This window comes from Bos indicus, chromosome X (genome assembly GCF_029378745.1).
Source record: "Bos indicus isolate NIAB-ARS_2022 breed Sahiwal x Tharparkar chromosome X, NIAB-ARS_B.indTharparkar_mat_pri_1.0, whole genome shotgun sequence".
In the NCBI taxonomy this organism is placed as follows: Eukaryota; Metazoa; Chordata; class Mammalia; order Artiodactyla; family Bovidae; genus Bos; species Bos indicus.
In genome coordinates, this window is record NC_091789.1 from 110,271,256 (window position 1) to 110,297,675 (window position 26,420).

Genomic DNA, 26,420 nt, shown 5'->3' on the forward strand with positions numbered 1-26,420 from the left:
ATATAATTAGGCAATTAAATGCTGCTGTAATCAAAAGAGCTTATATAATCTAAATTCTTAGCTCCTAATTTAAAAACTTAAAATGGTTTCCTTCGTAACAGAATTAACTTGGCCATTTACTTTAATGATAATATTAAGCAATTTAAAAGAAAACAATCAATGCCTCAAAAATAAGACATTAATTCCATTATTCTTACTTTATACAAAAACTATGCATTAATATTTTCCAATTCACACCATGGGAAAAATCAATGATTGATGTCTTCTTCTATACTATATATAGTAGTACCTAGGTGCTTCTAACTTTACATGATTATCAGAGTTATAAAACAGAAACATTTCTTGTAACATTAGCACTACGAAGATTTATGTTGTAATTGTAGTGGAGATTTAATCAAAGAAAGGGCTTTCATTAAAATTTTATTAGCCAAAGTACAGAATTCTCTCTTATTTCTAGCAAGTATGCCAATGTACTTTCAGTGGTGTGTTTTCTGTCTATTAATGTCATTCCTCATTTCATTTTGTCCCTCTTGCTTTGTTTGCCTTTTCACCAGTATCTACGCTAATCCATTAATTTTTCTTTCTTACAGATGTTATCTTTCCATGATCGGTTCACTCTGAAATAGTTAATGTTTTATTGACTTTGAAATGTCATACTATGTAAGTCTTCACAGTAAAATAAATCTACTGGTTTTTTAAATAGTTAATTTTTAAAGTTAATTTCAAATATTAGATTGCATGTATGTTTAAATGATGAAAGATGACAAGGTACAGTTTGAAAATACTTTTTTTCTGATTTATTTTAGCTAAATTTCTGTTAAATAGCCAACTTTAAATATCTTACATGCCAAACTTTAGTTACTGAAATAATTTGTTCTTGGACTTTCTGGTTATATGAACTGAATAGACAACATGAAGGCGGTATTATCACCTCTATTCTGATACTTATCACTAAATTCTGTCTTCTTCGTCAGTAAAATCAAAGAAGTGGATGTGATAAAGGAATCCTCTTTTGTTTGAATTTAGTGTGTAAGCTTCCTGTCACCCTACTCTAGTTTTCTTAAAACCTGGTTTCACCAAACAATGTTTCTTTTCAGTAAAATATGTAATTAAAAATATTGAAATTTTCTGTTAAGTCTTACCTCAAATTCTGAGGTGCTTCACCAAACAAACTACAAATTTCTCTAATTTGTTTCAGTGCAGGAATCACCCATTTGTCATTTGTACGAAGCTCTTCTATAAAGCGATCTATCCACTGTATCTTCTGTGTGTCACGGTCCTTAAGAAACAATTGCAGTTTTTTATATAGGTCAATACTCAGAAGAATTCTACCTCCAAATTAGTTTGAGAATTACCAAATACAGCTCTTCTTGTAATACCAGCATCATTGCAGTAAAGAATTTAATAATAAAAAAAGCTGCTTTAAACATGCTTTTATTCCACATATACTACCAAAGCTCCTAAATACTATTATAAAAACTCAACATGACATGGATTCAGATATATCTACTGAAAGGTATTAAGCACCCTGACAGAAAGTTTGATTTTAAAAGTTGCCAGGAGGTAGGCATTTAAGCTTTATCCAATGTTTTAAGAGATTCTACCATATAATAAAAATCCAGCAAACATGTAACTCCAATTGCTACTCTGTATGGATTTGTTTTTACCATTGTTAAGAACACAGAAAATTTGTATTTTACCAAGGAAACAATGGTACAGCAACTGAATGAAAAAAATTCACCAAAAATAAAAATAAGGACATCTCCACATACACACAAGGAGAGAAAGAGATAGAAACAGTGATAAGCAATTAAAAACTAATGTTATAAAATAAAAACTATCTCCAAATATTTTTACTTCTCATACTTTATTTACTTTACTCCTTCCCTGAGTCCATAGTAATCAGAAATACAGGTTTGTGTACATAAAAATTTAATAAAATGACTTTTATTTTGTGTTTGTGTGTTTAATGAAATAATTTAAACTCGAGGTTCTTATTATTTGATATGCCAAATACTTAATGAACTATCACAAGTATAGTTAAAAAACACCTACACCTGCTTGAACTCTTGGTTTTTCTCTAAATTTCAGTTCATCAGTACAGCAAATAGTTTTAACAAGCAGGAAAATTAGTTTTTCAGGAATATTCGTTTTATCATGAATTAAAAGATACACATGCTACAAGTTAAAATGCAGGGAAGTTGTATGACTTACTTATAGGGAAGGCACTACATGTTTTAGAGTTTAGGAAATTCTATTAATTTTTCTTAACTTCCCTAAGAAGCAAAGAAAACCTAACTTCTCTTACCTCTAAAGGCCATAATTAGCTTTAGTATCTTATGATCTACTTGAAACTGGTATTTAGCACCATACACCTGACATTACCACGACTTTGTAACTTATTTATACTGTCTTTCTACCAAGAAGACTAAAATGTTTTCAGATGATGCAGAAAATTTAAGACATAAGAGACAGAGGAAGGCAGACTTATATGAACCAAGTATGTCAATTCTTAAAGATCACTTCAAAAATAATGTCAGAAAAACCTAGAACTATTCTATATCTAAAAGCCATCCTCATCGTGAAAGAGAAAGGTCACAAAAAGTGAGCAAGACCGCACACCCTTACCTGGGAACAACTATAATCTAGTATTTTTATGTGGGCGCTGAGAGCCAGGTCCATGATGTCTACAGGCACATCATCACTATGGGCCAGATTCCAGAGGAGGTTCAACACTTTGTGTGCCATCACACCATCTTTGTCATCTTCTGCAAGACGACGTATCAGCTCAAGTAACTTTTCTCGCTGCTTTTTACTTGCATTTGTCCAACTGGCCTAGAAAATAAATTTTAAACCATATGGCAACAACACCTATTTATTCATCACTGCTTAAAAGTGTCACTAGATAAACAATATTCATCAGAGAAACAACACAGCTGAGCACAGAATTATTCAACTGGTATTTTAGCAATAAGATGACAGATATAAACTCCAAGAAAAATCAAAAAAATCTCCATTTACAGTTAAATACCATAGATCAGGGTTTCTCAGTCTTGGTATTACCAACATTTTGGACTAGCAAAACTGTTGTGGGGGGCTGTCCTGTGCACTCTAGGAAGTTTAACAGCACCCCTGGCCTCTACCCCACTAGAAGCCAGTAGCAACTCCTGCTTTTATCTGTGACAACCAAAAATACCTTCACCTATTGCCAAGTATCTCTGGGAAGCAGAAGAGCCTCCGGCTGAAAACTAATGCCTTAGATTCAGTCTGTCATTTGTACCTTTAAAATTATATTAAAAGATGTTAAAGACAACTTGATATACAAAAATATTCATAATAAATCAAAAAGCAATGTGCACTGCACACATTAAAAAAAAAAGTCTATAACAAAGTCTGTTATTATCTAAAAAGTTTCTAACTTACAGACATGATACAATGCTATTTCAATTTAGTAGAAGACTGGCCACTCATTTAAAAGTTCTAAAATAGAAAAGAAACAAAACAACCAAAAAACCCTCCCTAAAATACTACTTTTTAAACACCCGGTTTATATAATGGTGTGTGTGTGTGTGTCTGTGTGTATGCTCTAGTGGCACGTAGTGGGTAGAAACCAGGGACGCTGCTAAATAATATGAGGAAAGGTATATGTATAAAGTTGGTAATTGGTGGTTTATTGGAAAATAAACTGAAAGCAACCAAATGGCAAACAGCAGGATAATTAAGTAATTACAGAGGATTCTTTCAATGGAATTATTACACAGACATTAACAATGTGATAAATACAGGATATCTTGAAGTCAACTGGAATGCATACTTCTAATTCCTCCAAACCCCTTAAAATTATGAAAGGAATATGAGAAAGCTGCTAAGAATATGACTAAAATATTAGATTATATTACAATTAAGAATATTTTAAAGAGACCAGCAAGCATAATGTGCCTCCTAAAGGAAGAGCACACCACCACCTATGATATATACAGACTCCCAGGTCCTAGCAACTCAGAATTAATTGGTCTTGGATGGAAGCTAGTAATTGGTATTATTTTTTCTTCAACTGTGAAATACACATCAAGAAAGGTACAAACATACACACTATAGTACAAATATAAACACCTATGTAACTATTACCCAGGATGAAAATAACAAATGGTAAGCAGCACTCCAGAAGCTAGCTGGGTCTATTTCTGAAGTTTATGTTCTATAAAGGTTTATGAATTCTTGTGTGTCTTCATTCCTTTCTTCAACCTTCTGTTCATTAGACTCATCCTTGTGGTTGAGTTGGTCATTCTCATTGTTATGTTTCATTACATGAACATTCCACCATTTATCCAACTTACATAGCAATTTTTTGCTAATACAAATAATTCTGCTGCAAATGTTGAATGTGTATACTGGTGCACATATGCATCAGTTCCTCTAGAGTATATATTCAGAACTCAAACTGTCATGAAAATCTTAACCGTTTTCCAGAAACACCAAACTATTTTCCTAAGTGGCTGCAGGAACTTATGTTCCTATCAGCAGTCAGTATAACCTATTTTTAACAAGATACCTTCATGATCTTAGACCAGTTATTAACAGAATACCCCTTTGTGAACACTGCCATAGCGTCTTGTCTTCTTAATCCACAAATTCACTCATCACTTGGCTTTTAAAAACCCAATACTAGTAACTGGAGAGACCACTATACAATATGGCCTTAAAAAGTACATGACAGCACTAATGCAGATATGACAACAGGAGCTCTTGGGCTACACCGTATGAATTACAATTCCACAAAGTCCATGAATTACATTTCCAGCTTGCCTGTGCATATCACCCTAGACTACCAGGACTACCCACAGCAGGTAGTCCTTGCTGTTGACGATGTTTCATTGTAACCAATTATCTTTCCCTTCAGTCCTACAGAACCTATAATAAAAACACAAACTGCGAGGGGAAAGGAATCCAAATTGATCACCTGAGTTTAAAAAACAAGAAAAAAACCACCTGAGTTTAAAAAAAAAAACAAAAAAAAAGGTTCTTTATTTATAAGGGCTATTATTATAAAAAGTGCTCATTGAAAGAGAAAACAATGGTAAATTCTGTTACACCAGAAATCATTTAATAATTTCTATTTAAGTATTTACTGGGTAAGAATCATTCATAGATCTAATGAATTAATTCTATTAAAAATGAAACTGTACTACTAAACTACATTAATTATTACCTTAAAGCAATCAAAAAGATGATCAAGTTGCTCAGGAGAAAAATCCCATGCCAATTTCGCCAGTAGATCATGTACATTCTTCACAATGGCTTCATGCTTCCCTGCCTATGGAAAAAACAAACAAAATCAGAGCACACTAAAATCTAAACAGCAATAAGCAGGATATACTGTCTGTGAACACTATTAATTAATACAGTGTTCCCATCTCCATCTAACTGTGTAACCTAAGAAAATTCCTAATGTTTTAAATGTTTTACAACAGCCATCTAAAACCTGCCCATTTGATTTCCTGATATACACGGTTAATGTAGACTTTGCAAACACATGTTCACTTTTAGTACAGTTTACTGAATTTAACATGCCAATTTTAACAATGCAAATAGGAAAATAGTAAGGCACACCAGCGGTATTGTTTCAAAACTGGAACCAAAGTCAAAATTGAATGTTTTCTCAGCTTCTAAAGACTCAATAAGGGCTTCCCTGGTAGGCTCAGTGGTAAAGAATCAGCCTGAAATGCAGTAGACGTGAGTTCAATTCCTGTGTTGGGAAGATGCCCTGGAGAAGGAAATGGCAACCCACTCAAGTATTCTTGCCTGGGAAATCCCATGCAAAGAGGAGCCTGGTGGGCTACAAGTCCATGGGGCTGCAAAAGAGTCGGACACAACTGAGCGACTAAACAACAACAACAAACTCAATCAACAAAGCTTTGTAGTGTAGAACTCATCAATACTTCTCAAGTGCTCCATAAATAGAAAACATGTCATTAAGATAACCAAAGGAATCACACAGTTCCTATTTCTGAAACCAAAGATTACTTACCCTTCTAAAAACTATTAATCCTTTGTATTACAGGTTTTTATAAATAATCTAGTGATTTAACTCTCCTGACACTAGAGTTCTTTAAGTATATGAAGAAATCAATTATAGATGTCTTATACTCTTTCCATAGACATTTCTCATTATTTTACTGTTTGTCTCTTATTTAAAACCTACAAATTGCTGACCTTTACCAAATATATACAGTAGATGACGGACTATTTTTATTTTAAAAATATTACTGGCTATTTCCAAAAGATTCTTGACAGGACTTTCAAACAATGTTAAGTCTTCATTCCATTTCACTACAACTACTTCATTTTCTTTAGTTTTTAGCATGTTTCTTTTTACAAATCAAATAACCACCATCTTAAAGTCCTTACCTGTGCTGCCCAGATATTATCAAGATCTTGTAAGGTCAGGGCTTTTTCTTTGATGACAAAACGAAGAATCTTCTCTAGCTTTTCCACATACTGTGGTTGATGAAGACTATCTCGCAAGACTATGGACAAAATATTGTTCTGCTGTATCCATTCCTAAAAAGAATTCAAAAACTTGTCTCAAAGCTTTCAAAAATATATACATAAAGTATTGCTCACACTTGTAAGCCTTAGTAGGAATTTAAAAACTCACAAAATATAATGTACTAATGTTAACACATTTATGTGTTTTGATACAAAATTATGAAAAAAAAAATCACAACTTCATGGAACTTAATTTTGCACAAACAGAAATGCTTCCATGAATTAAAAATAGTGAATTCATTAAAAAATTTTACTCTAGCATTTACTCAGAAAATTATTGCTTAAATGTAGCAATCACCAATGGTTTAAGTATGGTAGGTATAAGACCCATTTTAGGATTTACATTTTTTATACCAGTTTTTATTTGGATAAAAGGTACTTTTTTATTTTGCTCTTATTTATTATCCAACTACAATATTATTGTTTATCTATTAGCTTGTTTAATCTTAACAATCCTAATGAGGGCTATACTGCCCTATTACAGAAAAATAAACAGGCTCAGTAGTGTTGGAACCAGAAACTGAATCAAGGCTATAGGCTTCCTAAGTCTGAACACTATGCTATATTGCTTGACAGGCATTTATTTAATATTTAAGCCAATAAAAGAAAACTAACTCATGATATAATACAAAATCATAGCCCACACTATATGATTTTATAGTATTCAACTAATGAGAATAAAAACTATATAGCCCCAAAACATGTTAGAGAAAGAAGTACACTTCTCAGCTAGTAAAGGTCCATTTTTACTTCTAATCTGTTATAGGCATGTATTTTTGAAGAACACAATGAAAATGTGGCAATATCAATTTGCTACAGAAGTTCGTAAACACTTAATGCCATTTTCTGTATTCATCTAGGCTTTGTAGCAGCTCAAGGACCAGAATAAGACCTCAGACCACACTGAGTAGCTCTGTGCTAGACCTCCCACAAGGCGATCAGACAAATAACATACCCCAAACCAGAAGGCTACCACCTGACCCCCTAACACAGGGCCAATATCAAGGCATCCTCCACATACCATACCTTTTCTCACATTCTAATCATTATCTTCTTTTACAGTTCTTTTACAGATGTCTCCTCAGTACTGTCAGACAGTATGCACTGAGGTTATGCAACCAATATTTAAGGGGCATTCTTATTCATTTTTAAACTGTAAGTATGCAAGCATCTATGGTAAATAAAATTTCCTAAACTTTCAACATCAAAATAATAGAAACGCAAGTACATAAGTGAAGTCCTTACAATTATGATAAAACATTAACTCATGTGTTTCTTATTCCAGTAATTTTATTTCCTAGTTTAAAATCTTTAAGTGGAATTCATCAAACGAATAGGTCACTTCATTCAATAGGTACCAGATACTACCCAATCACCTTTCTTTACTCAATTTCAACTTCTACCCAGCTAATAATTACTTCAGAACGCCTACATTCAGCAGTAAGTTTATCAAAGATGTGCTAAGCTACCCATTATCATCAAATAATTATATATCACCAAAAATACCAAATAATAAACCACGTTACTTACAAAAAGTTCTCAGGATTAACAGTTACAAATTGATCCAAACATCTCCCAAATGCAAAATTTTCTTTAAAATGCTAATATTACTAACTTTAAGTAGAGCTATGGTTTTTGCCTTAGACAGATTCTTATTCATGAAATTAGAATCAAAGGACTTACTGCCATTCGTTCAGCTGTGAGCCATTCTTCCTCCTCAGGGTTACCATGCCGATGGGTGTAGTATGATACACTAGATATCACCTTATTAACCTCATTAAGTGCATTCATTTTTCCATTGAAAGAAGAAATCTGCAATAATCTATAAGAGAATTTAAGTGTTAAATATGATTCTAAAATTCACATAAATTATTTCAAGAGGTAAATATCTTACCTAAGTATCATTTTTAACCTAAATATTTCTAAGTTTTTTACAGTTTCTTCTTGTCCTGGAACTCTTGAAGCTAAATTTTTCAAAGATTTAATAATCATTGAAAGAGCATCATTTTTGGCTTCATTCTTTGCTTCTTTTTTCAGTTCTTCATCAGTTAAGTTTTCTAAAAACTGTGGAACCATTTCTATTACTGGAAGAAAGTACTTTTTCACCGTATGAAGAGTGAGAAACTCATAGCATTGTCCAAATGGTCTGAAACAAGACAGACAGAAATTTCTTTCAATATACAATTTCTTACAATCAACTAGGACTGAACTCAGACTATTTGTTTTTTTTAATCCAAGTTACCAGCTAAAGAAACCATATTTGAAAAAGGAAACTCAATTTTTACTAAGCAATTAAGTAGCAATTTCTAGAATGCACTGAAGATTCATTTTAAAACATAACTTACTTAATAAGGGCTGCAATTATTTGAACATTTAATGCTGATCCATTAATAAAACGATCATGCAAAATCTGGAATCCATTTAAAGTGCCGAATTTGTTGAGAAGATCCACTAGCCAACCCTGTAATACAGTTAATAAAAAAGTTAACTTCCTACTTTTGGAGAGAAAATGCTATCTGAAGTAATTTCTTAAACACGTTGAAAACAGGAAATGCAATAAAGGAAAATAATTATGTAAAATCATCTTTGAAAAAAAGACACAAAATATTGCATGTTGTTCACAGTAATCCTGCCTATGAGAGAAAAGCATAATTGGTAGTACAGATTAGACCATTAGGGCACAGCTGTTTGTTTGTCTCAATATAACTGGTGAACTGGAATTAGAAGCCATGCTTCCATCTCAAAGATCCCATCATGAGAAAACCTTATTATCTGAAGGTCTATTTTTAAAAATTTAAGAGGGTAAAAAGACTTTAAAAAAAGAAAGATTATTTGGTAACCTAAGATACCGTTTGAAATTTATTTTTTGTTGTAGCTGTGAATAACCATAAATACCCTTGAAACACAATAATCTTAAAGCCCAAGAGTGACCTATCCATTAAAAATGAATTCCTGGTATTCTGTTTGTTGCTCTTAATTAGAACATGCTGGATGATGCTTTGTTCTGACTTGTGAATATCCCCAGTTCTCATGTTAGAGGTACCACAATGCAATATAGTATCAATTACCTTTCAACCTCTTCCCTAAGAGACAACAAGTACAATGTAGCTGGGATAGGCAACAGTTTGTGTAGTTAAAAGCACGCCTATAGGTAAAATTCGGAGAAGGCAATGGCATCCCACTCCAGTACCCTTGCCTGGAAAATCCCATGGATGGAGGAGCCTGGTAGGCTGCAGTCCATGGGGTCGCTAAGAGTCGGACACAACTGAGCGACTTCACTTTCACTTTTCACTTTCATGCATTGGAGAAGGAAATGGCAACCTACTCCAGTGTTCTTGCCTGGAGAATCCCAGGGACGGGGGAGCCTGGTGGGCTGCCGTCTATGGGGTCGCACAGAGTCGGACACGACTGAAGCGACTTAGCATAGCATAGCATAGGTAAAATTAAAAACAAGTCAATAGCTTATATAGATAAAAGAATCAAGTGTATTTAAAAAAGAATCAAGTGTATTTAGAACAGCTTTCTATTCCTTGCCTTCTAAAAGGCTACATTTTGGAAGTCCCTAAGGGAAGAAAAACAAAGGGGGGTGGGGGTGGGGAGGAAGGGGCACTTTCTATATTAGGTCTTAAGCAAAAGTCATTTCTACAACTATTTAAAAACAAAAAACAATGTTCAGGACACAGGAAAAATGCCAAGTATTAGATAATGCTTTAAAGAAACACTATGGCAGTTTTGATATGATTTTTATGAGACTCTAAATCAATTAAATTCTCAAATAAATCAACTACCATATTTCTATGTAAGTTCATTATAATATTTTCCTTTTTATTTGGCCTTAAAAGGCTAAATGAAAACAATGAAAAATCTGAGCGTTTAATTCACCAGGTCCCTTCTGGCATTCAGCAATTCAAAGAAAGTACATACTTATTATGTAATGTATTTTTATTTCTCCAGTAACCAGAATGGGACTATTAGGCTGATATACTCAACAGTTATTAAATATATATAGCATATTATATATATGTGCACAAAGTAAAAATCAGTCTAAAGTTAATCTCATATGTTTTTAGTTGCAATGTAGATTTAAGCAATTAGAAATACTCAAAAACTAGTAATACTCAAAAAAAGCTAGGCTTCAAAGAAAGATACATAAAAAAATCTTCAACTCGAAGCCATCCTAAATCAAGTTGTCCCCTCTGAGACTCTTGCAGATTATTGTTGACTATAGAGCAAAAAATTAATTAAAAAAAAAAATACAGGTATATTTTGGAGATTGTCATTATTTAAATACTGATTTACTCAAAAACAAGCCTGAAGCGGCAACAATATGAATCTAAGGACAAATCAGAAAATCTTAGCTCAATATAATCAATATTCTTTGATGACTTCCACTTTCAACAGAATAAACCAAATATTTTAAATTCAAATTTTCCTGTTTAAAAAAAAAAATAAGGTCAAATTTAAAAAATGTCTTAAATTCTAAAATTTAAAAACTGTATATGGTTAATTATTTAATATTTATTAGAATATAGTTAGGCACTCATTTTTAAACGTACATTATATTTATGCTGGTATAGAAAATTTACACTGGAGGACTTTTACATTTTTAATTGATATTTGTCAGCTTTGCTATTTTGCTTTCATTTGTATTTTATATTGTTTTATGACACATTAGACAGGCCTCAAAGAAATAATCTACTCCACCCTTACTGAAAAGGAAAAACATGTTCTGTTCCATACTAACCCAAATTATGACTATTTCCCAAGAGACTGGGCAAAAGACAATTGGACTAACTATACAGAGAAAGCCAAAAATATTTTTATATTAAAAAATAATAATAACAATGCAAAAGCTATATGAAATAACTCTACCCCATGCTACCAGGAGGTTAAGATCATTTAAAGTTCTGTAGCAGAGCAGAACAACTGTAACATTTAACTTTGAAAACAACAAATCAACACACTTTTGGCGATCGAGGGTCTGGAGAACGAGCAAAGAGTTCATCTTCAGGCAACTGAACATTTGAGGAAACGGATTCACATGGACGTGTACCATTGTAGATATGGAATTTGCAATGAGGATTTAAGGCCATGGAGAGAAGTTCTAGAAGTGGAAACCAATCTTGGGACAACTTGGCCACACATAGTTCCACCAGGCGATGAGTATTGTTGATAATACACCTCTGTTATATAAAAGGAAGGTAATTAATGAGATAAAGAATTCCGAACAGAAATATCTTCCAATCTTAATTAATTATATTTTAATAATTATCCTTCAGTTGTTCGATACTGATCATCTGAGTTATGTTTATCTTTACTAATATTGGGATCAAATTGATATATCAAAAAAGAAATTAGGGAGGTGAGAGAGAGGTTCAAGAGGGAGGGGACATGTGTACCTATGGCAGAAACCAACACAATATTGTAAAGCAATTATCCTTCAATTAAAAATAAATTTAAAAAAGCAATTAGCATTTACTTTATAAATTATATAGTATCTACTTTCAAGAACCATTTGCAATGGCTTACAAAATGAAGTAGGCACTGCTCTGTGTCCCCAGACAAGATGCACATTACCACTGCTTCCTCCCTGTAATTTTTAAACTGGAGGCAACAACTCTAAAATCTAAGCAATGTAGAAATATCCAAGATGGAGTAGGTTTGCTATCTAAGCCTCAATGCAAAAGTCTGGTACTACTCCCAAAGCTTCCATTTCATACTCAAAAACTCACAATTTGTGACCATATTTCCCTATAATAAACAAAAAACAGAAACTTGTAGTAATTACGGTACTTCAATCTAAAAATGCACATTTTTTTTCACTTTTTAAGATCTCTGGAATTTGGTTGTATCATATAATCATACATCATATAAACCTGAGACCACTACTGAATATTGGCTTGTGGTTTAAAATTTCAAGAGATTTTCTCCCCCTCCACCAGGCGCCAAAGTTGAAATGCGCAGGTTTCTTTGGTGTCTCTTTTTGTACGTAAAGTTTACTTCTCTGCATTGACCCTTTGTGTGCCAAATAGGTTCCCCATCTTGGGCGTTTTCCTTCCTTAGTGGTACATAAAATGAGTAAATGGTGCATTTTACAACATGTCATATTTTCAATGAAATATGGTGGCATCTCAAAAATCACAAGGCACTCGAGAAATAAGGAAACAGATTAAACCTATGTTTTCTAACTTGAAAACTCACGTTCTAAATGATCATGCTTCTTCAACAGAAATTATAAAATTTCTCATTTTAAAAAATCCTTTAATTCAAGTAATGATCAAATATGTAACCAAATATATATATATATAAATCATGACTATGTAAGTCAGATTTTTAAAATAAAAGACTCACATGAATCTCAAACTTCCAGCCACTCACTGCCTCGTCTGTAAGGATTTTCGTGAAAGATATTGTTAGCCCATCTCGAAAAAATCGCTGACATGCTTCACTTTTAACATCAAGGCCTAAGAGGAGAGAAAAATTAATGTAAACAAATTATTTCTCTAATTGTCTTACAATGTCCAATTACATGATAAAAAGTAGTAACTGTAAAATATTCAGTAACAGCTAACAATTGCAGACTAGTTTCAGAAAAAAATTCAAAGCATTATCTAAGAGGTCAAAAAAGTAACAGATTGAAAAATAAAAACCACCATCAATGAATTTCAAAAATACTTAACAGTATAAAAGTACATTAAGCCAAGTAATACTAAGATGAACTGAAAATATTTCTAATTATGACAGTGGCCCAACATTAAAAACAAAATGGTTATGAGAACAATGTGATAGGAGATTTAAATACTTTACAGTATTTTATTGACAATAAACTTTAAAACAAAAAAAACAAAAAATGATGTTTCTCAACTATTTTTAAAATCTCATTCTGGTTGTAAATTATCCATTTGACAAATACTATTATATTATTCTAAAGAAGAGCTTCATCAATTAAAGATAAATTTTCATCTTCATTATTAGTCTCTTTTACTGGCTCAACATCTGTTTATGTCTTTAATTCCATCTGATTTCAGAAAGGCAATAGTGCTACATGTCCCCAGTCACACACACAAAATCTTTAACTCTCGACGACAAAATGAAAACCCATTCAATTTGTATATAAAGTATCTGATTTTGGTTGTACAAAAGACATGACATTTAAACCTAGTACTATACTTTAAAAAAATCTGAACCTTGTCTAAAATTAAAATAAACCATGGGTCCTAAAAAAATATGGGGGGGGTGGGAGGGGTAGAGACTGCATGTCCCGTGAATGGCAATGATATTAAATGAAATAACCATTGTGTGTTTTTGCCTATCACTGTACAGTTAGGACTTAAAACATGCCTAGGACAGAAGTCTTCAAAAAATTTGCTGAACGGATGAATAAATGTGTAAATGAACAAAAGAAATTTGAGTAGTAGAAAAACAATGGTAATCTGATAATGCATTTTCATAACTCATTAGATTGGTTTTATAAGATTAATACGGTGTAAAGACACATTCTTTAAATGAAGGCGGGTAATTAAGACAAAGGAAATTTTACCCTTGCTTGGAATGAGACAGACTTAAGTACCAAAGACAATTTTTGTAATAATTAATTTCAACTGATAATGAGAACATATCCATGGCTACCCAATTTCAGAAACTAAAATGTTACTGCTGTTTACTTTAATCTCTAAGCCTTAAAAATATGTACATATTACAATAGTAGCCCTTTGCTAAGAAAATTCAGTTGCACCTTAAGAACCAATCATTGAAAAAAATTAATTCCAAAGTTAAGCTTTTACTTCTAGACAAGAATAAAAACATAGTTTTAAAAAAAACGGGTTATTAAGGAAAAAACCAGTATCTCATCTTTCAAGTCTTTTTTTCTTTTAGAGGAAATTCAAACCTTTCTATGTATTAAAAAATAACACATAAGCTGGACAGTTTAAACATGAATATATACAAATTTCATGTATAACTTCTGAGAGTTCACAAACATCCTTGAAGGTTGTCCAAAGGATATGAACCCTTGCTCCAGGTATAAATCTTAAGCATAGCAAGAAAACTTAGCTAAATGTTCTTATCTAAGAATATACAGAAAAAGTATTCAGGCATGAAGTGAAACTATTTTCTAGTAGGATACATTATATGCAAAGCCTAATACCATTTAAACTTACCTTTTTTACTAAGGTCAATAGCAGCTTCTAAAAGCACTTCTAATTCCCCTTTTGGCAAAACTGGAACCACCCATCGAGGCCTAAGAGTTTTAATAATATAAAAAGATGTTTATTGGTTGAACACTGAAAGAGGCACTATAAATGAGTTACTAATTACAGTTACTTACCTCACCATGAAAATATTAAAATGACACTAAAATATTAAAACCACAAAGTTGGCAGACTATCTGCTTTGTTTGACTAAGTGTCATCTGTTGTCTCTACAAACAAAAAAATTTTTAAGGAACTATCAAGAAAAAAATATAGCAATGAGAGAAGGGGGAATAAATTATTTTAATAACTTAGATATAAAACTACTATAATAATCATATATCACTTAAATGGATATCTATTGTTAGAGTTCATACGAAAGTGCTCATTTACATAAAAAACAAGCATTTTATGTTTCTCTTCCCCACCAGATTTGCTAACATGCAATTTTGTCCCTGAGTGAGCAACCACCAGACAAAAATTGAATAGCAAAATACAACTTTTTGCTATTGTACCTCTGTTATAGAGAATGGTCAGGGACATTACAACTTTATACAATTGTTTGTTTGCTTGACTAATTCATTATATACATTTAATGTGTTCTTTCAAATATATCTCTAAAAACAATGAATTAAATACATATTAATAGGAAAATTAAGATAAATGAAATGAGGAAAACATTTCAGTAATATAGTAAGAATTCCATTATTTCTAGAGAAAGCAGTGCTTATGATAATAAACACAAAGATAACCTGGAAAAATGAAAACCTTATTGCTAGTGGTTAAGTTTTGGTTGGGAGGTGTGTACCTAACAAGGAAATTATAGTGAACCTTACTGACATAATATATTTCTATGTTTAACAATGTGTACTTACATTATATTAGTTATGTAATCAGAATGTTTTTAAAAAGTAAATTTAGTAAAGCAAGTAAGTCCCTATAAGTGTGTGTCTTCCTTTTCTTTTGAGGGGATGTGTCACACCTCCCTAGGACTCACTGTTGAGCTTACAGCCTGGTGTAAGACCACAGACCAGTGGGGATGGGGGTGGGGGTGGGGGTGGGGGGGAGGGTCCCTAACACACTCTTCCCTTATCTTCTTTTTACATATTTTCCTTCCCGTACACACAAGCTTAAACTTTCACTCTCTGAGTCTTATTCCAAATAAAGCGTGGGGGTGGGTGGGGGGTGGAGGTGAATGTTTGTATTATGAATATGAAAAAATGTATATGCTGAACTACTCTTTAGAGATGAAGATCAGGAGAAACAAATGGGTGAGATGCTTAAATGCCTCCAGCTAATCAGTTGACAAGGGGCAGGCTCTGAGGAATTCAATCTCCTTATGACCTGGTTTACCTTAGGGCCATGCAAAAAGTATTCAAGTCATCCAGTAACCCATTCACCAATAAGAAAAAAGGGAAATCACACATATGGTTCTACTTCAGTAATACACCAGCTAGAGTGATCATCATTAATCTTAACACTTTATTGACACTGTTACTTCCTTTCATTTTTAAATCCATTAAGAACCACAGGTTGCAAAATACTTGGCAATGACTAAGATGTTAAGGGTCTTTAAAGAGGCAACATGGTTAACTGTGATATTCTATCCACTCTTGCTCTTTTCTTAGTACTAATCACTATGCTGATTAGTACTATGAAAATATACTATATTTTCATAATATGAAAATACAGTATGAAAATCTTGTTTTCCCTGTGTATGACATACATCAAAAAAACAAGACAAAATCAACTCACCTATTGATCATGTCATCCAACTTTGCCAGGTCAGTATGTGGAAATGCAGGCTCCTCATCTTCAAGCTGTGATGGGGCATCACCTTGACCTTGCTCATCTGGAGGAGTTGCCGGGGAATTTTCATTGGAGGAATCAGGCGATGAGGTCTTAAAGATTAGATATTCCAGATTTAAGTTTCTATAACAAACGTACATCTAATAATTCAAACACCAAAACAGATTGGGGGCAATAATTTAAATTTTTAAAGATATGGTCATTGTAAGTTTATGATGTATCAGGCAGTCTGTGTGCTACTACACATGAACATAAATTCATTTAATCCTCAACAGCCTAAGGAAGTATTCTTCCACTTAATAGATTAAAAAAACAAAACCTCGGACAATACGTAATTAGCCCAAGGTCACACAGCTCCAATTCTGTGGTCAGGATTCAAATCCAGGTCTAATTCTAAAGTCTGAGTTCTTATCTACCATGTGTACTGCTTCTCCACTTACATTTCCCATATATGAGCCGTTCATGATACAAATTACTGCACACATTTTACAGATTAAAAAGTCTCTGACTTCATCTTCAACTAATAAGGCTAACTTTACTCTTCACTGTTGGTGCTTCTTTTTTTCCCCCCTCCATACTTTTTAGTTGTGCACAGTATTTCTACAACTAAGTGAATGAACTTTTATAACCCTTATTAATTTTGAAAGCAGATAGTATTTTTCTCCTAATTGAAACTAGTCTAAATTTTGAGCTGATTTTTGTGTGTTTGTGTGGAATTTTCTACCCACTGTAGGTTGATGGCCCTTTTAGAGAAGGTCCCATTCCTTATCATTTTATTAGCACTCACTGAACAGATGCGTAAATAAATGCTTGTACTGAAGACAGGTGGATGTACTATATTCTAGTTACAAACTTTATACATGAACTCATAGAGCCAATTTGCAAGAAAACAGCAAATCTTTACTTAAGATGATGAACACTATGTAGGTGCTAAAGGGCTAGTTTCAAGGCAAAAAAACTACACAACAGAATTCAAGTTTTAGAAGCCCAACAGAAATATTTGCATTTTAAGTATGTAACTTAGGAAGTCTGCTTCATTAATTTTTAAAAAGCCTCCCCCATTTCCTCTGGTATATATGTATTATAGATATGCTCACAGAAATTGTAAAGACAAAAATAACAATTAAGATACCCATAATAGTACACCAAAGCACCAGAGACATTTTCAATTATTTCCTGAAATTTTTGTTCTGTGACCCCCACAAATCCTGTCCATATATATGTATAAATTTTCACTAAAATTAGGATAATACTTGCTTAAGTTTGTGTCTTTTTCCATTTAAGTATTTTCCCACATCACTAATAATCTTTTTTAAAGAGCTGATTAATGGCCATATGGACATTGCATTCAATCAATTAAACAAAATTAAGGGACATTTAGCATTCTGCAATTTTTACTGCTAACATAAAATTATACTTTTATATATAAATCTTTTACATAAAAATTTTCAATTTTTCCTTAGGACAGGACCCTGGGAATATAATTAGTACAACAACGGTAAAAATTATTTCTTTTAGGGCTGCTGACATATATATTACCAAATTCCATTCCAGAAAGTCTGCACCCTCCCATAAATATCTCCCAAGAGTGTTCATCTCACAGGGCCTTTCCCAAGGCTGCTTCATTTATCACTGAGCTTTAGTAGAGCTTAAAATTCTCTCCTGTGGGAACCCTTTTAAAAATTACTATATATTAAGTGAAAAATCTGATTGATTTTAGAAATTCCCTTTATGCCATATGAAAAAAATATATTCAAGGTAAGCCATAAGGTGGGCAGTGATTAGTGCTATGGTTGCTTCTTCCAGGTCCATTAAGTGCTAAACCTTTTGAAATAACTAGAATCCTAACATTAAAAAGCAGAGGATAAGAAAGCGAAAAAGGGATACTACAGACGGTTATGAATATATTTGTGGGAATTCCCTGGCGATCCAGTGGTCAGGACTCCGTGCTCTCACTGCCAAGGGCCCAGGTTCAATCCCTGGTTGGGGAACTAAGATCCCACAAGCCACGAGGCCAAAAAAAGGGAAGAATGCAATTTGTTTGTTCCTTTTTAAATTATCATCTCCAAAAATGTAAAGAGCTATTTAAAGTAAGAGGACATAAGGCAGATGCATAATATTAAGTTGAAGATCACAAACCCAACAGCTCTTAGTATATACCTTAAGATAAGAGTAAGATTTAATTTCTACCTAAAGCCATGCAAACCACAAACACTGGCGAATGATTTAGGAGTCTGTGCATGGTGCAGGTATGAAACAGAAAAGAGAGGGCAATAGACACTGGAAATCCACCCACAAGCTCCTGGTTTAAAAATATAAATCTCTGGCATCTACCACAAACTGACTATGTTTAAAGAAACACGAGTACTGACTAACAAATTTATGACATAGGAAAGACTTAACTGTGTCCAAGACCTGTGACCATATACTTAAGTATTACATGTCCTAAAAGTGGGAACTGGAGAGGAAAAGGAATAAAATTGACATTTATTAAAACCTGACTTGCTCACTTCTCTAAAATGACAGAGGGAGAGGATGAAAGTGGGGGAAGGAGGGAGGGAAAGAGGACGCGCATGAGCGCGCGCACACACGTGCGACTCTTTCCTATCATTCTTGTCAATAGAGAGAATAACCTATAATAGCTAGACAATAAAAAGTTATCCTCAAATGACAGATATAAGTACTCTACAGTAACTTTTGCCTAACACTAACCCATACAGAATTCTACAGAAACATGCACCAACTGTAAGCAAGTTTGTGATTCACGTGCATGCCCCGCAGTGACAAGTTCACCTCTAAGCTCTGTCTGAGCTGCGTTACAAGTTTTAATGTTTGTCTTATTCAGTTTAATATTTCCTGGTATAAAAGTATGTACAATAGAAAGCTGAAAATTAATTCTTTAAACTCCCATTTCAAGAAGTGAGAAAAAGAACGGCAATTCAAATGCAAAAGAAGTAAAAGGGAACATGAAATAAGGGTTAAAAGCATACAAGTAGGAAGGGGGGAGATAGTTAAAGCCAAAAATTGGTTTGAGGGAAGGTTTGATGAAATTGGTAAATCCTTTAGGAAAGGGTAATCAGAAGACAGAACACAAATTAGCAGTATCAGGGATGAAAAAGGAGATGTTACTACAGATTCTAAGACATTAAAAAGATAAAAAAGGATATTATAAACAGTCTTGCTTCAATAAATTTGACAATCTAGATGCAGTGGACAAATTCCTTGAGAAAATATATTACCAAAAGTCACACACACACACAAATCAGAAAATCCCCCTATTAAAAAAAAATTGGATCTGCAGTTATATCCTTTCCACAAATAAAGCCCCAGGCCAAATTGTTTCAATTTTACTGGTGAAATTATTAATGCAGAAATAACTGAAATCTTACACAAATTCATCCATAGAACAGAAAAAGAATATTACCCTCTGAGTTTTGAGGTCAGCATAAACTCTTGATACCCAAATCTATTTTAAGCTCTAAGAAAATATTATTTCATTTGATCCTATTAATGATCCCATGAAGTAGTTACAGTATTATCTTTTTACAGCAGAAAAACTGAGGCTTAAAAGGTCATATAATTTACCCAGAGTCATAAAGCTAGCATCGCATGGTGCAAAGCTCAAATGTGAACACAAGCAACATGACTTGAGCCCATACGCTCACCACAGGCTACATCAAATGATTTAATGCTTTGTTCTGGAACCGACAAAGGGCTTAACTTTAATGATTACTGATAGAATAAGACACCAGAGGGAAAAAAGGGGCTACATACCCAAGCATCACCACCTATACAGCATTTGAGATTCTTGTTACTGTGTAAGACACACGTTTATTTTTCTTAATAACAGCTTTATGTAACTTCACAAATTATTCAGAATATGCTACTAATTATTCAGAACATGGGATATTTAGTTATTTAGAACATGGGATATCTGTACCCGTAACAGATACACCAACATAGCTTTAACTATTAAACTTCCTACCTGATTCTGTTGGAGGGCGGGCTGAGACTGTCCATCAGGAGCCTGGCCCTGGCTGTCATTCCCTCCTACTGGAGAGCCACGAGTCGTGGCTGTCATACTCGACACAGGGCAGATCTTTGCAATTTTGTCTGCTTATGTAGTTGTCTTGAAAAAAGAAATTATAGTCCACTTATAGAAGGTGAAGTACCAGCATTTGTCAGTCTTAAAAAGCTCCAATTCAAGAATAAACCATCTTGCAGAGACCATTGCATAACCTACAAGTAAAAGAAAAAAAAGCACATTTGTTTTAGACATAAAAAACATTAAGGAATTGTTCAAATTCAGTATTACCAGTGAATCTAGTCAGAAGGTGGCTATATAAAAGAGAGGACAAAGTGAAAAGTTAGTTTCATTAATACTATATTTAAATAAACTGATAATAGTACATCAGTAGTTACATCAAGAAAACATACCAGTACAGCTTCATAATATTTCAGTTTCCTCCTGGGATTCCAAAGACATTATCAAGGTTATTTATTTGGCTGTTATTTCCATTCAATTATGGAGTGGCAAAAACTGTCTTCAATTTGCTAATGCCTTGAATATACACAATCTCACAAACATATTTAAGATATAAACCAAGTAATAAAATCTGATTATTAAAAATATTTCAGGAAGAACTGCACAACTAACATTTATCACTGGTACATGGGTATTAAAATGGTTTCTAAACAAATGTACAAGTGGTTTCAACAGAAACTTTAAAACTTTGGGGGACTTTTTCTTTGGAGAGGATTCAAACTGTATCCTACTCCTCCAATACAACCTGTTTTGTCAAATGACCTTGACTTTTCCCTTTTGGGAAGGTTTTGGCCACAGGCACCCCCAGAGCCACAGCAGGGCTCCAGACCCGAACTGTTTAACAATGGAATTCTTTGCTACCTGAGCAGCAAAGCTGTATAGAGGAAGACCACCAAACCCTCAATTCTGTATTCTTGGCTGCAGAGTAAAATCATCCGAGGTGCTTTTAAAAACACTGATGTCTAAACCCCTCTTCAGAATGAATAAATTACAATACTTTGGAGTTAAGCCTAGGCATCAGTACTTTTAAAAATACCTCCCCCATAACTGATTCTAACATGCCCCAAGAATGAGAGCCTCAACTGACTGATTTACAGGTAATTTAGTTTTAAGGAAACCACATTTCCATTTACTCCATGTTTGCCTCAAGCTTAAATATAATCACTTAACCCAGAGATGGGGTTCTAAGAAGATTTCCTTTCACTTATCAAACTGGAATAATAAAAAGTTTAAGACTGATAATATCGAGCACTGGTGAGGCTAAAAACGGAAAAATCTTTAATACGTAAAGTGGAAAAACAAAGGTAACATGGTTGAACAGCCTCTCTCTCACTTTTGCTTTCCTTTTTTATCAACCTACATTACAAAAAAGTTTTATGTGAAGTAGACAATTAAAACGGAGAAGGCAATGGCACCCCACTCCAGTACTCTTGCCTGGAAAATCCCATGGGCGGAGGAGCCTGGTGGGTTGCAGTCCATGGGGTCGCTAAGAGTCGGACACGACTGAGCAACTTCACTTTCACTTTTCACTTTCATGCATTGGAGAAGGAAATGGCAACCCACTCCAGTGTTCTTGCCTGGAGAATCCCAGGGATGGGGGAGCCTGGTGACTGCCGTCTATGGGGTCACAGAGTCGGACACGACTAAAGTGCCTTAGCAGCAGCAGCAGCAGACAATTTAAAAAACCCACCTACCATTTTCTTCAGCCATTTTGGGTTGGCTGGCAAATTGTTTAACTGTTCTTTTTCTTACCACTCAAAACATCAGCTAACCGATTCAACTTCAATCTTCTCTACTTCAACCCTGCTCCAATCTCTTCCTTTTGATCCCATTACTCACGATCCCCAATGAATAATATCTCAATTGTCACCCCCCTCAATCTTTTCCTGGATGTCTCTTAGCCTATAAATGTGCTTCAATCTTCATTACCAAGATGAAAATTCACCAACTTCCGTCCTTCCCTTTCCCCCCAAATCTTAAAAAGAAGGCCTCTGCTTCCCCCTTCCTTTCTTCCATTGTCTCTCTCATCATCTAGTTGTATCTAAGCTATCAAGACTGTTTTAAGTCTTAGACCTCAGTTGAGGTCTATGGACAGGTTTGAGGATTAACTCCCCCCAAATTACATGCAAATCTTTATAAATACGTACTTTGGAGGGGAAAGAAGGTCTGGTTCACTGATCCATGCTCTACTAATTGACAGCTGATAGTCAAATGACTGTTGCTGTTCACCCTGTCTGTTCTCTTCTCAGAATTAGCCACAACTGGCTGCAACTACTCCCACGTCCGTTCCTGAACCTGAGGTTCCTTGGCGTTTACAATCCTGAACTTCGATTTCCTTTCCACTTCTTTTCAAAGGGGAGGGGAGACAATAGTAAGTAGATAGTAGTCACATTAGTGACAAGTACACTTTTTGACGCTGAAACAACAGTGAAAACATCCACTAAAAAGTTGACTCTAGGTCAGGAACTGAAGGAAAACTTGGGGGTGGGGGTCTTGAAGAGAATGTTCACAAAAGAGTGCAAGATGGATTCATTAGCGTCAGATGGGTTGTTGTTCAGTCGCTAAGCCATGTCCAACTCTGTGATGCCATGAACTGAAGCGAACTAGGCTTCTCTGTCCTTCACTATCTCCCTGAGTTTGCTCAAAATCGTGTCCACTGAGTCGGTGATGCCATCCAACCATCTCTTTATGTTGCCCCATTCTCCTCTTGCCCTCAATTTTCCCCAGCATCAGGGTCTTTTCCAATGAGTTGGCTCTTTGCAAAAGACAGCTGATGTACTGGAGCTTCAGCTTCAGCATCAGTCCTTCCAATGAATATTCAGGGTTATTTCCTTTAGGATTGACTGGTTTGATCTCCTTGCAGTTCAAGGGACTCTCTAGAGTCTTCTCCAGCACCACAGTTCCTAAGTGTCAATTCTTTGGTGCTCAGCCTTCTTTATGGTCCAACTCTCACATCCATACATGACTACTGGAAAAACCATAGCTTTGACTATATGGACTTTTGTCAGCAAAGTGATGTCTCTGCTTTTTAATATACTGTCTAGATTTGTCATTGCTATTCTTCCAAGGAGCAAGTGTCTTTTAATTTTGTGGCTGCAGTCACCATCCACATTGACTTTGGAACCCAAGAAAATGAAATCTGACACTGTTTCCCCATTTTCCCCTTCTATCATACGGTATCCCCCACAAATAAACACCTCCTTCTGAAAGTGAGGAGTCACAATCTTGGGGGGTGGGAAGAAGTCTATTATTTATTCCCAAATGTAGGGCAAGTTGGAAAGGGGGAAACAAATCCTGAGGCACAACAAAATTAAAATGATATTTTTAAGGTACATCCTTACAGTTTACATAGAATGTGGTATTTTCCTGTAAACTAGAAAACCATGGCTCTAAGAAGTGACTTGAACAAAACACAGATAAGTTAATAACTCTAAAGTGAATTTTATTACTTCGTCCATTAAACCAATGCCATCACTCTTCAAAAGGTATTTCCAGGAAGCAAACCCAAGGGTGGATGGATAAACATTTGGTATACACACACAATGGAATAGTATTTAGCGTTAACAAGGAAGAAAATTCTGACTTGGATGTACCTAGAGGACGTAATGCTAAATGAAACAAATCAGTCACAAAGGGGCAAGCGGTCCATGACTCTACTTATATGACGTAACTACACTCAGAGAAGGAAAGTAGAAAGGTGGTTACCAGGGGTTGGAAAAGTGGGGTGACGGGCAATTATTGATCAAGAGGTACAGAGTTGCAGTTTGGGAGACTGAAAAGTTGTGGAGATGGTTGGTGGTGATGGCTGCACAATGTTAATGCACTTAATGCCACTGAACTGTATTCTTAATAATGGTTAAAATCGATTATGAATTTTTCCCACAATAATATATTATATATATATATATATAAAACGGCTCTCTTGCTTTGTACTCCTTTAACATTAGGACATTAACTTAAAACATCTTAGAATTATATTCTCATGTTGTTTGTTTATGCTCAACATCGTTCCATTCATATGCATCTCAGTAACTCTCCATCTACAGACAAATCAAAAATATCTGGCAAAAAGTCAGAGGACAAATTATTCTAGATAAAAGCATTCTGTGGATAACTAAGGGACTATCCTTTTCAACAAAATAACACTAAGGTAAATGGAAAAGGCAGCAGTCTGAGACCTCTCCCCAAATAAAACACCTTTCTCTCAGACCACAGAACTAAATCATCTTCTCCACATTTCTGTGCTGGGCAGGCACAGTAGGTGTCAGCACAGCATATACTCTGCTCTATTCTGCTATTTTTAACAGTCATCTCTCTACCACCACATAAGAATTGGATACTTTTCCCTTAGTGTGCTAGGTTGAGAGATTAAGAACAGGACACAGGAATGGAACAATTAAAAGTAATTTCTGGATTCAAACATAACTCTTGCTCAAAACCCCACCTCTGCCACTTACAAGCTGCCCTATCTTAAAGTCCAGTAACAAGTACTGTCACTACTTTTCCAGGTCTTTAAAGCAGACAGTGCTACCCACAAAAATGCCATGAAGGGGCTTTCCTCGTGGTCCTGTGGTTAAGACTGCATGCTCCCAAGGCAGGGGACAGAGGTTTGATGCTTGGTTGGGGAACTAAAATCTCACATGCCATGTAGCACAGCAAAAAGAGAAAAAAGTCATGAGAATTATTTTGATAAAAGTGTTTCATAAATACCAAATACAGTAATTCTCAAAAATTTTAATTTTCTCTTCCTTTTCTATAGTGTACTGTGTAGAGCTATTGAATATTTGAGCTAAGAATTTGAAAATAATGTATTGAAATATAATGTGGAAAGTCTGAATGGAGGGGAAAAAAAAATCAAAGATATACTACAACTATGTTACCCAAGAATAACACCACTATTTTTTTCCTCCTTTTTCTTTCCTTTTTTTTTGGGGGGGGGGGGCTACACCACAGGGCTTTCAAGACTTTAGTTTCCCCACAGGGATCGAACCTGGGTCACTGGCAGTGAGAGTGCCCAGTCCTAACCACTGACAGCCAGGGAATTTCCAACACTGGTAACTTTCTTACCTTTTTTTTTTTTTTTAAGTGAAATGTTAGTTGCTCAGTCATGTCCAATTCTTTGCCACCTCATGGACTATAACCCGCCAGGCTCCTCTGTCCATGGGATTTCCCAGGCAAGAATACTGGAATGGCTAGGGGATCTTCCTGACACATGGATCGAACCAGGGTCTCCTGCACTGCAGACAGATTCTTTACCATTCGAACCATCAGGGAATCCCCTGGAACACTGGTACCTTTCTTAATAAATCCCATTCAATTCAAGTGGATGGGATATGAATTGCTATCACACTCCTTTACTTGATTACAAGAAGTACTCTCAAGGTTCTAAAGGAGCTTATCTTCCAAGTCACAGATATTTAGGCATTCATAGCTGAGTTAGACGGAGAAGGCAACGGCACCCCACTCCAGTACTCTTGCCTGGAAAATCCCATGGGCGGAGGAGCCCGGTAGGCTGCATCCATGGGGTCGCTAGAGTTGGACATGACTGAGCGACTTCACTTTCACTTTTCACTTTCATGCATTGGAGAAGGAAATGGCAACCCACTCCAGTGTTCTTGCCTGGAGAATCCCAGGGACGGGGGAGCCTGGTGGGCTGCCGTCTATGGGGTCGCAGAGTTGGACACAACTGAAGCGACTTAGCAGCAGCAGCAGCAGCTGAGTTAGAACAAACTTTCTACCAAGTCAAAGTCAAAGTATCCTACACAGAACTGAGCAACTCAATAATCATTCAAATCATTTAAAATCTGACACAATAGCCACCACTTCTT

General features: G+C 34.8%; 1 protein-coding gene across 5 annotated transcripts in view; it reads right to left on the reverse strand.

Annotated features, from left to right (window-relative positions):
- USP9X (ubiquitin specific peptidase 9 X-linked) overlaps nucleotides 1-26,420 on the reverse strand; it is a 131,430-nt gene that overhangs the window by 62,233 nt on the left and 42,777 nt on the right. For all 5 annotated transcript variants that reach the window (XM_070785209.1, XM_070785212.1, XM_070785210.1 and 2 more), the window contains exons 2-13: nucleotides 20,533-20,786; nucleotides 16,494-16,639; nucleotides 14,709-14,788; nucleotides 12,901-13,013; nucleotides 11,514-11,732; nucleotides 8,895-9,010; nucleotides 8,444-8,695; nucleotides 8,233-8,371; nucleotides 6,409-6,561; nucleotides 5,210-5,314; nucleotides 2,629-2,835; nucleotides 1,143-1,279 (exon numbers count right to left, since the gene is read on the reverse strand). In XM_070785209.1, the coding sequence (XP_070641310.1) occupies nucleotides 1,143-1,279; nucleotides 2,629-2,835; nucleotides 5,210-5,314; nucleotides 6,409-6,561; nucleotides 8,233-8,371; nucleotides 8,444-8,695; nucleotides 8,895-9,010; nucleotides 11,514-11,732; nucleotides 12,901-13,013; nucleotides 14,709-14,788; nucleotides 16,494-16,639; nucleotides 20,533-20,628 (1,763 nt within the window). In that variant the 5' untranslated portion in view covers nucleotides 20,629-20,786. The remainder of the gene's footprint in view (nucleotides 1-1,142; nucleotides 1,280-2,628; nucleotides 2,836-5,209; nucleotides 5,315-6,408; nucleotides 6,562-8,232; nucleotides 8,372-8,443; nucleotides 8,696-8,894; nucleotides 9,011-11,513; nucleotides 11,733-12,900; nucleotides 13,014-14,708; nucleotides 14,789-16,493; nucleotides 16,640-20,532; nucleotides 20,787-26,420) is intronic.